The 14,147-nt window shown below is 39.3% G+C and overlaps 1 protein-coding gene across 3 annotated transcripts in view; it reads right to left on the bottom strand.

Annotated features, from left to right (window-relative positions):
* The window catches only part of LOC144506594 (E3 ubiquitin-protein ligase DZIP3-like), a 144,215-nt gene that overhangs the window by 89,537 nt on the left and 40,531 nt on the right, over positions 1-14,147 (bottom strand). For all 3 annotated transcript variants that reach the window (XM_078232930.1, XM_078232933.1, XM_078232931.1), the window contains 5 exons: positions 10,000-10,650; positions 8,056-8,103; positions 5,648-5,745; positions 3,797-3,850; positions 1,791-1,858 (listed from right to left, as the gene is read on the bottom strand). In XM_078232930.1, the coding sequence (XP_078089056.1) occupies positions 1,791-1,858; positions 3,797-3,850; positions 5,648-5,745; positions 8,056-8,103; positions 10,000-10,650 (919 nt within the window). The remainder of the gene's footprint in view (positions 1-1,790; positions 1,859-3,796; positions 3,851-5,647; positions 5,746-8,055; positions 8,104-9,999; positions 10,651-14,147) is intronic.

Raw genomic sequence — 14,147 nt, 5'->3', positions numbered from 1 at the left:
TAACTACATTTCAAAAGTGATTAAAATGCTGCAAAGCACTTTGCAATGTTCTGTAAAGTGCTGAATGAATGCAAAGTGCTGAATGAATGCAAAGATTATTTTCTCCTGAGTATTAACAAAATTAAGAACTAGATTGAAAGTGGACAAGAAACCGATAGGCCCCTGATGGATGGTTAAGAAGGCATAGTAGCTTCCGAGTTGGCCTACAATCTGCATGTAATTAAAAACAATTATCCTGAAAAAGAATGCAATACACATTCCATGGAAAAAAAGCACAAGGCAGGTCAAAATCCAAAAGGGTAATTTATACTCCTTTATAGTAAATATTGCAATTACAATGCAGATGTTGAATCCCATACCACAGTTTGAGTCATCACCGGGACAATGTGTGGTGAATTTACCTGAAGAGAGTCTGTTTCACTCCAGGGCATCTTTGGATTTTAAAAACTCATTTATACTATACGTGTTACTACTGATGCAAAATCATTGGCTTTGAAGTGTTTAAATGCATATTTCAATAACAATCTTGTAATCCCCAGAATCCTTCACAATAACGAGTAGAGGCATTCATTGTTACCTTTTACTCGTTAGGTTCTCAGAATACAATATAAGTTGAGAAAATGGCATGATGCACATCAATTACGTACTGTATTTAGACACATAACCTGTAAAACAACTGCAAAACATCTAACAAGATTCACAATAAAATGTTTATTTCAGTAACCACCAAAACAGTTGCTTTTAAAAGTTGAAAACTGTGGTAATTGTCCCTTTAAGGGAAACACAGCAGAATAAGGGTCACCTGGGCTAGGTGACCAATTGCGGCTCAGGGGAGGGAATCACCCCAGGGGATGGGGTTCTCCTAGGCACAGTATCTCAGAATTAGCTGCAAACATGCTGCTGCTCTTGAAGATCATGAAACAAATCGCTTTTTGTTCACTAATGAAGTCTCTGAAAGCACATCATTACATCTGGCGATGAGGATAAATGATCCTGACACTGCCTCTGGCCCAACACCTTTGAGTATCCTGTTTTAATTGAAGTCTGAAAAAAAGAGAATATCTATGCGCCAGCATGCCTCTCTTTGGATGAACAGACTCTTTTGACTCCTCAACGGAGGATTGGACACAATGTACTGAACATCTTAGGTATTATTGCCAAGCAAACGAAACAGGGAAGGAGGTGAAACGGAAAGCAATTCTCCTAAGTGTTTATGGAAGTCAGACCAATGACCTTATTTCCAGTCTTAAAACCACGAGCGTGCCTGACCCCAAATTACTTAGTGAGCTTGTGGATCTAGTGAAGGCTCAACTACAACCTCAGCCATCAGTCATATTGCAGAGATTCAAATTTATTTTGAGGGTGAGACCCCCAGGCAAAGCAATTGCTGAACTGAAGTAATCATCGGAGTATTGTGATTTTGAAGTGACCCTAAATGACATGTTAAGGGATAGGTTAGTCTGTGCTTGGACAATGGCGTTACTCAATGCAGATTGCTTGCAGTTATCAACATAAATTTTAAATGAGCAATGGAGATAGCGCTGCCGGCGGAAAGTGCTAAAAGGTGCACAAGAGCTGCAGAACGCACAAAATGGCACTATTTACCAATTAGCGTGGGAACCTGCAGCCAGCTATGGCACCAAAATCACTGAAGCAGCCGCAAAATGGGCAATCACCACAAAAACATTTTAAGAAAATGACCTATATATGATCATCGTGTTTATTGGCTTCTCGTGAACAAAAATATCAGAGAAATATTTAGACTCTGAGTTATCATGAAGAATCCTTACCTTTTTAATTCCTTGAGGATTTCAGTATCCTGTGAAAGTGTCTGGGCAGCAGCTTCAATCTTTTTACCCTGTATTCACATAATGATTACTTTCAGTGGCAGTACTTCATTTAAATTTAGATAGATAGATAGTGAGAGAGCATTGCTGATACATAAAGAGAAGTTCTTCTATGAATAACAGAGCTACAATTAGGTCAGGATCTTCTTCACACAAGTCTTAAATCTGTAATTAGGACTCAAACACAATCCAGCCACAGCAGGCTGAAGTTGCAGGTTTGGGTGGTATAGTTGTAAGAACATGTACATTTTTGAGAGAGCACTAGATCTTGCACTGAGCCCAAATGGCAATTCTGCAAGCAGGCCTCCATAATTCAGTGTTACAAGAGATGAGAATAGAGTTAGATGGTTTATCTGCAGGTTTGGGGCGAGCATGTATGATCTGAGATCCTTCAAAATAGAACAGGAGACTTGTTGGCTGATTAATGTAAGTATAATTGCTTGCTTTCACCTTCAAGAGATGTGAATTTAATTCCAAACCAGTAAAGGTTGTAATTTATCCTATTAACTGAGTTAATCAGTTTATACCACACTGTATTCTCTAAGTGGAGAGTAGTAAATTATCACACACCTTCAGGATAATTGACTACTAAATCTTGTGTTTCTTGTAAAACCGTACTCAAAATTTATCAGCCAAATCCACACAATACTTTCTATACTTTGACTGGGAATCTAAACAAACCCAATGTAATTTATGTTCAGGGGCTATACTATCAAGAACTGGTTCCTCAATTTCATTCACTAAATAAAGTTTAATTAAATTTAGCAATTACAAACATCCAGCAATGAAAATTTTAAAACTTATTTAACATCCTGATTATGGCTGAAGTCTAAATACACAGTCTAAACATATGACAGATGTTTGCACCTGGTGACTATTCGGAATGGCTGGGAAAGATTAATGAGCCTGAAGACATTTCTAATTCCCCACAGACATCATAGCTTGTCCAGATCACCAACAACTTGTCCTGTTCCGTCCACGCTGACACTATAGTTAAGAAAGCCCACCAACACCTCTACTTTCTCAGAAGACCAAGGAAATTTGGCATGACTACTATGACTCTCACCATCTTTTACAGATGCATCATAGAAAGCATTCTTTCTGGCTGTATCACAGCTTGGTATGGCTTCTGCTCTGTCTAAGACCGCAAAAAACTACAAAGGATTGTGAACGAAGCCCAGTCCATCACGCAAACCAGCCTCCCATCCCATCTGTATACACTTCCCACTGCCTCAGAAAAGCAGCCAGCAGCCAATCAAGGACCCCACACATCCCGGATATGCTCTCTTCCACCTTCTTCCATTGGGAAAAAGATACAAAAGTCTGAGGACATGTACCAACCGACTCAAGAACAGCTTCTTCCCTGCCGCCGTCAGACTTTTGAATGGACCTACCTTGCATTAAGTTGATCTGTCTCTACACCCTGGCTATGACTGTAACACTACATTCTGCACTCTCTCCTTTCCTTCTCTATGTACGGAATGCTTTGTCTATATAGAGCACAAGAAACAATACTTTTCACTGTATACTAATATATGTGACAAAAATAAATCAAATCAAATCAATGTTTAGTTTAGTCATTGATGATGCTGCTTCTTCTATTGGGGCCTGGGATAACCACTTTTTGAAGTGGTTTGCCACTCTTTCAAAAACAGCTGCACTGACCCCTTTAAATCCCGACTACAAAGTCAGGACGCCAACTGATGACAGTGTTGTAATGTAAAGAGTATGCATATCAACACACGGAGACACTCAGTCTGTATCAAACACTGCATTGAAGTAGACAATAAATTTATGTTGCAAATGGCATGGGGTGATTTTCACAACAATCCAATCAAGCTTTTGGAAATGAAAAAGACAGTGCTAATACACCTATGATTATTCAGGGAAAGTACAATATCAAATTCAAATTATATACAATTATGCACCAAAACATTGCAAAATCGTACCTTTTTACCTCTTGACTTTTTCCGTCTTTTCTTTGATTTTGAGTCTCCTGTTGCCTATTCGTCCAACATGAATTGATACAAAAGATTTTAACCTATTGAGATTTCTTTTAAAAAAGCAAAATAAACTTTTGAATGGCCTATAGTATAGTGGCTAAATGCTCACTTCAGAATGAGGTCATCTGGAACCTGAATTTTGTAGCAGCCTTTAATCCAAATTCCAAAATTACAGTTAGTATGATCTGTTATTTTGCTACTTTGCAGAAGGATTGGTGTGCGTGTGAAGAAAAATGAAACCTTTTGTCCATGGCAAGCAGTAAATATACCTCCTGCTGGAATGATCGCTATAGTTACAGTCTATAACTTGGGTCATCCCAGTCTTGCAACATAAAATGGGAAGTGTGTGGTGACAAATAAATTTTCTTCCAAAAGGCAAGTGCAAAAATTGAAATCCAATGTTTGTAACACAGTACATATTTTATAATCTTCAATGATACCATGTCAACAATGTGCACAGTAGAATATGTTTTCATGTGCTGCTGAAAGGTACAAATCTGTAAAATTATTCCAAGATTAATATATACATAGTTCTGCCCATGTCAGAATTGAGAGAAAATGATCACAATCTATATCAGGGATTACCAGGCCCATTCTCAGATATACAAGGTTACATTTTTCATAATGCACACAAACAAAAACTAGGAAGAGATGGTTATTTGATCTACAGCTCCACCTCGATTGTTTCTCATTAATAAACCTGATCATGCAGCCTGGCTTAACTACAGAAGCACAAAGATCCACTACACTGGGGCGAAATACGATTAGTTGTATTGCTGTATTGCATGAAGTATTTTGCTATTTCCTATCACAAAGCGTAAACTGCCAAACAGTATTCACTAAATACTATGGTGACTATACTACTTGGTAGAAATGTACCAGTAGTTACGTTCACTCTTAGTCCACCTTGATGGTGCAATAGGTAACAAAAATTACTAATGTGCTTGTATGCTGTTGGCTCGTTTCATCTCTTGTGGCTACTTCAATTTTAATGTCTCATCACTGACTATGGCATCTTTTACCATTTCCTATACTTTTTCTTTCCTTTTGTCCAATACAAAATATGAAGAGCCCACGGATTTTTCTGTTCAAGATTTAAACTATCTACATAATTGCATCTGGGACCTCCTCCTGTTCTTGCACCCCAACCCTCCTCCCACCCCCAACCAAGGTTGGCACCAACCCGATCTCCAATCCATCATCACTCTGCGCTCCCTTTCCAAACTCATCCCTTCTACAAGCCCTCCTCTGGTTCCCTTGATTCCCCCAACCAACTGCTAAACAATCAACCTTCTACCTTGTGTATTTGCCAACAAAGTCAAGAATCCATTTTATTCCGGTGCTCTGAAGTTGCTGAAGAAAAAGGTTCACCAGCACCTTCTCAAGGGCAACTAGGGATGGGCAATGAATGCTGGTCTTTCCAGCAATGTCCATACCTCAGGAATGAAAAGAAAAAACAGCCATTTGAATGACCAAAGGAGAATTGCTGGATGTGGAATCTCCTGAGCCTGGAGAGGAGGGGAAAATAAGTTCAAAAATAATTACAGAAACTCCTCAATTTTTAATAAATCCTTTCAGGAACAACCAAGTGGGGGGAATACTGAGTATTATTGAACTCAGCACAAGCGTCAGTTTAGCTTGCTTCTAATTCTGTTTATTGTTACGTGATTATTTGCTTCACAGTGACCCTGGACTTCTGTCCACAAATAGTGATGCAATATTTGTTATTGACACAGAGATGAAGAAATACCAAAGAGCATGTGATGCTATATTGGATTCATAAAGTCAGTAACTTACAGGAACAGACTTTGCAAACTCATCTTCTGAAGTCTCCTTTTCCTTCTGCTCATCTTCAGCATCAACCACTTTTACGTCAAGTCTTTTGGTTTGTTGCCCTGCAGTGCAAGAGGCTTGATTATTTTTTAAAAAGATAGATAACGTATTTAAAATAGGCATTTCTATTTGACAGACTATTAATTCGAGATGCTAATTCATATCATTTAAGGTTAAATCACAGGAACAAGTGGCAGAACTGAGTGCATAATTGGGAAAGCTGCGGTGCAGTGAGAGCTTTTAGGGTTGGGTAACAAATGCTGACCTTCCCAGCGTCGCCCACATCTCATTAAAGGACAAATAAAAATAAGGAACTGTTTGTAATGTTGTTTACCAGTTTGCAGCGTTGCTGTGATACGCAGCTGCTGAATTCAATGGACCACACAACTATTTGCGGGAATTAAGGACCACCGGCTAACAATCATAATTCTGGATCTCTTCTCCATTCCCATCAAAATAGTTTAAGGGTTGCCTTTAGTCCACAGACATTATGTTGTTGAAAATTGCACCAAGTACTTCACAGAAAAAAAGAGGTAATTATCCTATTTGCATAATTTTGCATATCTAAGCAAAATAGCAACCTGACATCGACACTATGTAAAAATATTCTGACACAATTAGAATTCCATAGAATTTTATTGCACATAAAAGGCAACAGCTCTATGTACTTGTGTTTATGATTCACACAAGCCTCTTTTCACGTTACTTCATCTCAGCCTATCAATGTATTTTCCTATTATTTTCTTTCCTCATGTATTTACCTAGCTTTTCCTTAAATGCATCTATACCAATCCTCACAATCACTCAATGCGGTCGTAAGTTCCACATTCTCACCACTATGAGCAAAGAAGATATTCCTGAAGGCAAAATCTGTAGGTTTAGAAAATTTGCATCCATTTTTACGCTAATTAGCTGATCTACAGTGCCATTCAGAAAAAAGGTGAGAAAAATGTCTCTCTCTTTGTAAATGTTCCTCTGCATAGTTTCCAATCCAATTCTTTTCATCTCTCTCTCCATTTGGTTTGTCTTACACCCTGCCTCCCTCCTCATGCTTTGTAGACTTTCTCCTGCCGTCACTGTGTCTTACTATAATTCCCTTAATCTAAATATCTCCAGCTCACTCAGTTCTTCATTCCTCTGCATATCTTTCACACTTTACGTCTTGATTCTTTGCAGGCTTATTTGCAACTCTCTGACACACTTTTCCTTTATCTTTCTCCTTTCCCCATCTGCATTGAAGATCGGAGTGTCAGATTTGTGCCTAGGCTGAGTCACTGAGATGCCAGACTTGGGAGTTGAGACAAAGCTTGGGGACTAGGACTTGGAGGAACCTTTTACATTGGGGCAATGGCTGCAAATGGATAGTTAGGCAGGAAGCAAGTAACCACAACAGGCATTATGCATTAGCAGGAGTATAATTAACTTGAATCAATCAGATATGTGAAACACAATGGACAAAATCTTTTCGTTAATATCCAACTATTGAATATAAAAATTATTCCATTATTACATACATCAACAGATCAATAACTACAAAGTACTGTATATAAATGCCCAACAGATGAACTGCTGTATAAAGTTTTATAATGATATAAATATTAAACTGATCAATTTTTTTGCAACAAAACAACAGTGAAGGAAGAGAGGACATAATGAAGCGTGTATGTACAAGCGTCTATCCTGCATGACTCAACACACTGTGAAGTCTGAAGGGAAGGTGTAGCCAAGAGTAGGGTTGTTCATGAGGCCCATTACAGGGCATCAAGCTGCCCAGAAAAAGTTGTTGGGAGTGACCTGAAGATGTTGATAAATGCTGAACTTTTACTTAGATTGGGAGTGAAGAAATGTCAGGACAACTGTTTGCCAGATAAGTTTTATTTTGCTCAATTGTCATTGGAAGTTCTTTTTAACGGTACTCTGACCAGGGTTATCTTAAAATATGACTGATCTCTGGTTACAAACTTCTAGGATTTGATCGATTCAAAGGACAGACTAAGGGGCCAGTACGCAAACAGAAGCCTAAAGCTAATAGTGTGCTTTGTGATTGGTTGCAGGTGTAGTGATTGCTGTTTCTCGGTGTGCAAATGATTGAACGAAAACTGCAATCGTATAGTCTTACACAAAACGGATTTTTGGTATTATTTTTGATTTTGTACAAAGATCTTAAAGAACCATTGTAGGGGTGAAATGTCTTTAATCTCCTATTTATGCTAGCGTTATTGACTGGAGAAATTTCACTAATAGATTGCTTCATCAGATTCACTCTATATTCAAATACATAGGTGAAACACTACTTGAAGGGTTAGCCAGAGTAATTTAGAAGAAAAAAAATCAATTCTCCAAAAAGAACACTTGACTGCTGTAAGGCTTACCTGCACACAGATCCACTGCCAATGAGCAAGCACAAATTGAACTGATACCTGAAGAAAGAGAAACAGCATTGTTGCACATGAAAAGGCAAAAAACAGAAATTTGCAAATATTAGTCTACACTGAGCAGGCATCAAGCTGTACACAATCCAGCAGCCATAAGACCACATGTACCTTTGCAAGAAACCGTAAGCATGAAGAAAGCAATCAGTCAGCTAAGAGTAAACATTCACTCAATCCTTTTCAGTTATATATGTTCCATTTCACGGCCGTTGTTGCCTCCCCGTCGCTGGAAAACTATTCCAGGTACTAACAAGTGAAGAAGACACTCAGTCGATAGTAGAGCACATGCATTCGCCACACAGAGTTAACGTAATATTATTACAATTACACCGCTTTTCCCAGCCTGATTATGTTCTGTGACTACAAAGCTGAAAAAAAAAATTTTTTTTGTTAAAGGAACTTCCATCTCATTGAGGAGACTTCAGGCCAAACCACATCCAACAACCTGCTCTAAAAACTCTGCTCACATTTTGACAGCTGTGAAAAAGTCCACCACAGCAGCAGAGACAACCTACAACTTTCTCAATCAATAATGTTTTAAATGAAACAATTGCCTTGACTGCAAATTGTCAAAGGGGAAGGAGGCCGAGAATAGTGATGAATGGATATTTTTCTGGCAGGAGAGAAGTATGTACCACAGGGCTGGTATGAGGACCACTGCTTTTATTATTGTACAAATGACTTACATTTGGTTATATAAGTGCATATTTTCGAAGTTTGGGAATGATACAAACTTGGCAACATTAAAAATAGTGAGCACGATAATAGTGGACTTCAGGAAGACATAGACAAATTGGTGAATTGGGCAGACATATTGCAGATGCAATTTAATGTATGCAAGTATGAAGTGATGCACTTTATGAGAGACAGCATAACAGGGACGAGACATCAGTGAGGGCTGTTTAGCAGGCTTCCCATTGGGGGCCGTTTAGCGGGCTTCCTGCTGGACGCCATGGCCTTCGCGCATTTCCGGGTCACGAATTTCTAACGGGAAGCTGGCGGCCCAATTCCACCCCCCCATATACATATACATACATACACACACACACATATGCATGGTAAAATTCTGACCTATATCTTTTTTGCCCCCAAACCCTTTTTGTTTTATCCTTCATGGAATTAAGCGGGAAAAGTCTGGGTTGTGTCAACATCTCCTTACGTGGAAGGTTCAAATTGCTTCTTTTCCTTCCTGAAGGTGACAGTCCCAATATTATGGGTCACACTCCAGTGCTTCACTCACATGGCATGCCTCATTTGTGCTCTAGACTGTATTCAACTCTGAGGGACATCAAGCCAAGTCGCTAGGGGTTACTGGGTGCATAATGAGATCAGGAAACCTGCCTGATTTTCTCCTCCACATCACAGAGATTCAAAACACAAATATAGCCCTCTATCATTGATCAGCTGAGATCACTTAACTTAGTACAGCCCGAGGAATCTTCCCTTAGGTGCCTGACTGTATATCAACCTGGGCAATGTGCTGATCAAATGGTTTCAGGATTTTTGTTGATTTTACTTTTGATGCTGCTGCAAGTTTTTTTAATGCATCAGATTTTTAAAAACAATTCAAAAACACAAGACTCAAGTTAAATATAAAAGATGGGGTTGCGGCTGGTTTCGATATAGGTTCATAGAACATAGAACAGTACAGCACAGAACAGGCCCTTCGGCCCACGATGTTGTGCCGAGCTTTGTCTGAAACCCAGACCAAGCTATTTCCTCCCTCAATTCAGATGAAACAATAACTATTGGTCCTTTTCCTCTAACGGTTGTTAAAGGCGTGGTGTAAAATATTCTGGGCATCTGTCAAGGGCAATAGTAACACTTTCACTGAAAAACAAATGGGAATAATCCAACTGGCATTTTAGAAATAAAAAAAATTACCCCTGTGATGTCTAACAATAAGTTCTTCCAAAAGTTGGGACAGCGGTTTGTTAAAGTATTTCTCCATGTATCTCCTGTCAATGAAGACAACGTTCATCGGTTGTAAGCGAAATTCCTGGAGCCTTTCATCATTGACTCCAAGGTGAACAAGTATCTCTGCTGCTTCATTCCATATTCTGTCAAATTTTTCGTAAGTTAGGTCCATGTGGAAAACATCTTTCAAAAGGTGATCTCTCATCTCACAAATCCGCCGCAGGTATGCACCCGGGGATGTGTCTGATCTTGCAAGCCGCCCAGTCCAGCCCTTTTTAGGACGGGGAAACTTCTTCATAAACACAGCAAGAAACTGAAACAGAGGCAGTGGAAAATGCAGAGTTTTTGATTTCTCTGTTGAATAAATAATATTCATCCATTTTTTTCTGACGTTGCTAAAATCTGTCCCCTCTAACCGATTCTTGATTAGGACTTTATTCTTTGTAATTTCTTCTTCCAATTCTTCTGGCGAGATGTGGGCATCAAAAATAGTCCGAACAGCCTCTGTGCCTTCCACGTGTATTAAATGAAGTAGGCGATACATGTTAACGTAGCATTTCTTTATTAATAGTGGTTTGACTGGCAATTCAGGGTCAAATTGTGGGCAGAAGGGTCCAGCTGAATATGAAGAAGGAAAAAATTATAGAAAATTCAGAAGCTCACACATATTTATGTCTTCTATAAAGAGATTGCATAAAGGAAGAATTACAACAAGCTCGTTTGCAAAGATGGGGTCCACTTACCACCAGATCATATTATTTCAAAAAAGTAAAATACTGTAGACACTGGAAATCAGAAATAAAAACTGAAAACCTTGGAATACTCGGGTCAGGCAGCATTTTCTGGCGATAAACAGAGTTAGCTTTCCAGGTTGATTACCCTTGATCAGAACAGTTACATTTGAACAGACGAACAAGGTGCTGGAGTCAGCCACTTCGCCCCAAGAGCTCCACTATTCAAAAAGCCCATGGCTGATCTGACTGTGACCTCAGCTCCCCAATCCCGCCTCTCCTGACCCCTTTATCCTTTGCTTATCAAGAATCTGTCTAGCTCTGCCTTCAAAATATTCAAAAATTCTCCTTCCGCCACTTTTGAGGAAGTATTCCAAAAATTCACAACCCTCTAAGAAACAAATTCTCTTCATTTCTGTCTTCTTCCAAAAAATGAGCCCGAGTTCTAGATTCTCCCATAAGAGGAAACATCCTTTCCATATCCACCCTGTCAAGAACCTTCAGAATCTTATATGTTTCAATCAAGTTGCCTCAGCCTAGCCTGTCCAACCCTTCCTCATAAGACAACCTGCCCATTCAAGGGATTAATTTAATAAACCTTCTTTGAACTGCTTGCAATCCTTTCTTAAATAAAGAGACCAATACTGTATACAGTGCTCCAGTTGCACCTGGGCAGGATTGGTACAGATGTCCTCGGGGGAGTATTTGCTACAGGGGTTGGGGAGGGTTTAAATTAAAATGGCAGGTGGATGCAAGGAGTCAGAGGAGGCGGAAACAAGGATAAGAACTAAATACAGAAAGGGAAAAAAGAAAAGTGACAGGTAGAGAAACCAAGGGTCAAAATCAAACAGGGCCACAGTGAAGAATAATGGGAACGGGACATGGAATGTTAAAAAGACAAACCTTAAGGCGTTGTGCCTTAATGCATGGAGCATTCACAATAAAGAGGAAAATTAATCACACAAATAAATGTAAAAGGGTTATGATATAGTCGGGATAACAGAGACGTGGCTGCAGGGTGACTTAGGATTGAAACTGAACATCCGGGGTATTCAGTATTTCGGAAGAACAGACGAACAGTGGAACTGCATTTCACTTGCCAACCAGAAAATGACCCATTTATGCCTCCTCTTTGATTCCTGTTAGCTAGCCAATCTTCTATCCAAGCCAATATGTTCTCTAAGACACAATGACCTTTTATTTTCCACAATAACCATTGATGTGACACCTTATCAAATGTCTTCTGGAAATCTAGGTACAGCACATCCACCAATCCCCCTTTATCCACAGCAAATGTTACTTCTTCAAATATCTTCAATATATTGGTTAAATATGATTTCCCTTTCAGAAGACCATGTTACCATGAATTTTCCTAAGTGCCCTGCTATAACCTCTTTAATAATAGCTTCTAACATTTTCCCTATGACAGGCGTTATGTTAACTGATCTGTAGTTTCTTGCTTTCTGTCACCTTCCCTTTTTGGATTAAGGAGTTACATTTGCTACTTTCCAATCTAATGGAACCATCCTGGAATCTAGGAATGTCTGGAAAATTAAAACCAATGTATAAACAATATAATGAAGGGTACTGAATCTGAAATGTTAATTCTGTTTCTCTACACAGATGCTGCCAGATTTACTGAGTATTCCTAGCATTTTCTGTCTTTAGACTACATTATAAGCCCTCCAACTAATAAGCTAAAGACAGAAACATATCAGAGTGGTAACTTAAGTCTACATGAAACCTCGCTACAAGGATTAGACAATGCAATGTGTTCCAACTGTGCCTATTAAGTTATACTAAACATATACACCAGAAAGGCATCGTTCTTCAAAATCAAGGTATCGCTGCACACATTCCAGTCATGTTAGTAATACATGAACCACTACATACATGCCTGCACAATGGTTTGATGAGTTCCAAAGAAATTGGAATGTCTACTTTTATCAGTATTTTGTCTTTTGATTTGAATAATCAGAGGTATAATACCAGCTCCTTGTGTTACACTGTCTAATAGTAATATTCACCTGGCAGGTGACTGTTTTTCAATGACAGCATCATAATTGTAAATGGTATGGAATTAGCAATTTGATATTACTTATTTTATCACCATCATATTAGTATGAAGGTGATGCAGAAATACTAGACTTTGAGAACCTGCTATTTTCCTTTAATATAAAATCATAGATTCATAGAATCCCGACAGTACAGAAGGAGGACATTTGGCCCATCGAGTCTGCACCCACCACAATCCCACCGAGGCCCTATTGCCATAATCCTCATTTACCCTGCTGACCCCGACACTAGGGTCAATTTAGTATGGCCAATCAATCTAACCCACACATCTTTGGACTGTGGGAGGAAACCGGAGCACCCGGAGGAAACCCACGCAGACATGGGGAAAACATGCAAACTCCACACAGACAGTGACCCGAGGCCGGAATTGAACCTGGGACCCTGGCGCTGTGAGGCAGCAGTGCTAACCACTGTGCCACCCAAATATCATTGATGAGAAAGAGGCAGCATAATTTCTGAGTCAGCTCCCAATTTGTCAGGAATATACTAAATCAGACAGCTTCCAGGAAGCCATTTTACATCACTTGAGATAGTCATTATGTGACAGTCCTTGTTGGATTCCTTAGAACTCTTATATTAACATAGTGCAGTGTCTTTGTTATGCTAATGATACAATGAAGGTGGAATTTCTCAAGATTTTTACCAATAATTTGGGGATTGAATTCCATGACCCTGGACATTATTCCATGAAACTGTAACTGAGTGACCTTAATTAATAGTTATTCCTTTACTTTGTATTTAATTTCTATTTCTTTACTTCTATCTTATAAACACAGAAGGATTGGCATTGGGAGGCATTTCTGATGTAAGGCAATACTGTAAAGGGGTACCACAAACCCTCAGCATGGATAAGTCTCAGCAGTGTCAGTGTGGAAAGATTCAGGGATGAGTGAGGATTCAGACACAGTGTGAGGAGATTGCAAGGTCACAGCGCACTGCAGAGTGGCATTGGAAAGGGTGCAGAAGAGATTTACCAGGATGTTGTCTGGTTTGGAGGATATGGACTATGAAGAAAGGTTGAACAAACTTGTTTGTTTTCATTTGAGTGTCGGACGATGAGGGGGGACCCGATAGAGGCTTACAAGATTATGACAGGCTTGGAAAGAGTGGATAGTCAGAGTCTTTTTCCCAGGGATGAAGGATCAATTACTCGGGGGCATAGGTTGATAGTGAAAGGGAAAACGTTTAAAAGAGATGTAAGGGGCAAGTTTTTCACACAAAGCGCGGTGAATGCCTGGAACGGTGCCGGAGGAGGTGGTGGAAGCAGATTCTATCACAACGTTTAAGAGGCATCTGGATAGATACATG

This window comes from Mustelus asterias, chromosome 17, assembly GCF_964213995.1.
Source record: "Mustelus asterias chromosome 17, sMusAst1.hap1.1, whole genome shotgun sequence".
In the NCBI taxonomy this organism is placed as follows: domain Eukaryota; kingdom Metazoa; phylum Chordata; class Chondrichthyes; order Carcharhiniformes; family Triakidae; genus Mustelus; species Mustelus asterias.
Note: the sequence above shows the minus strand (reverse complement) of the source record. Positions and strands in the feature narration are given on the sequence as shown.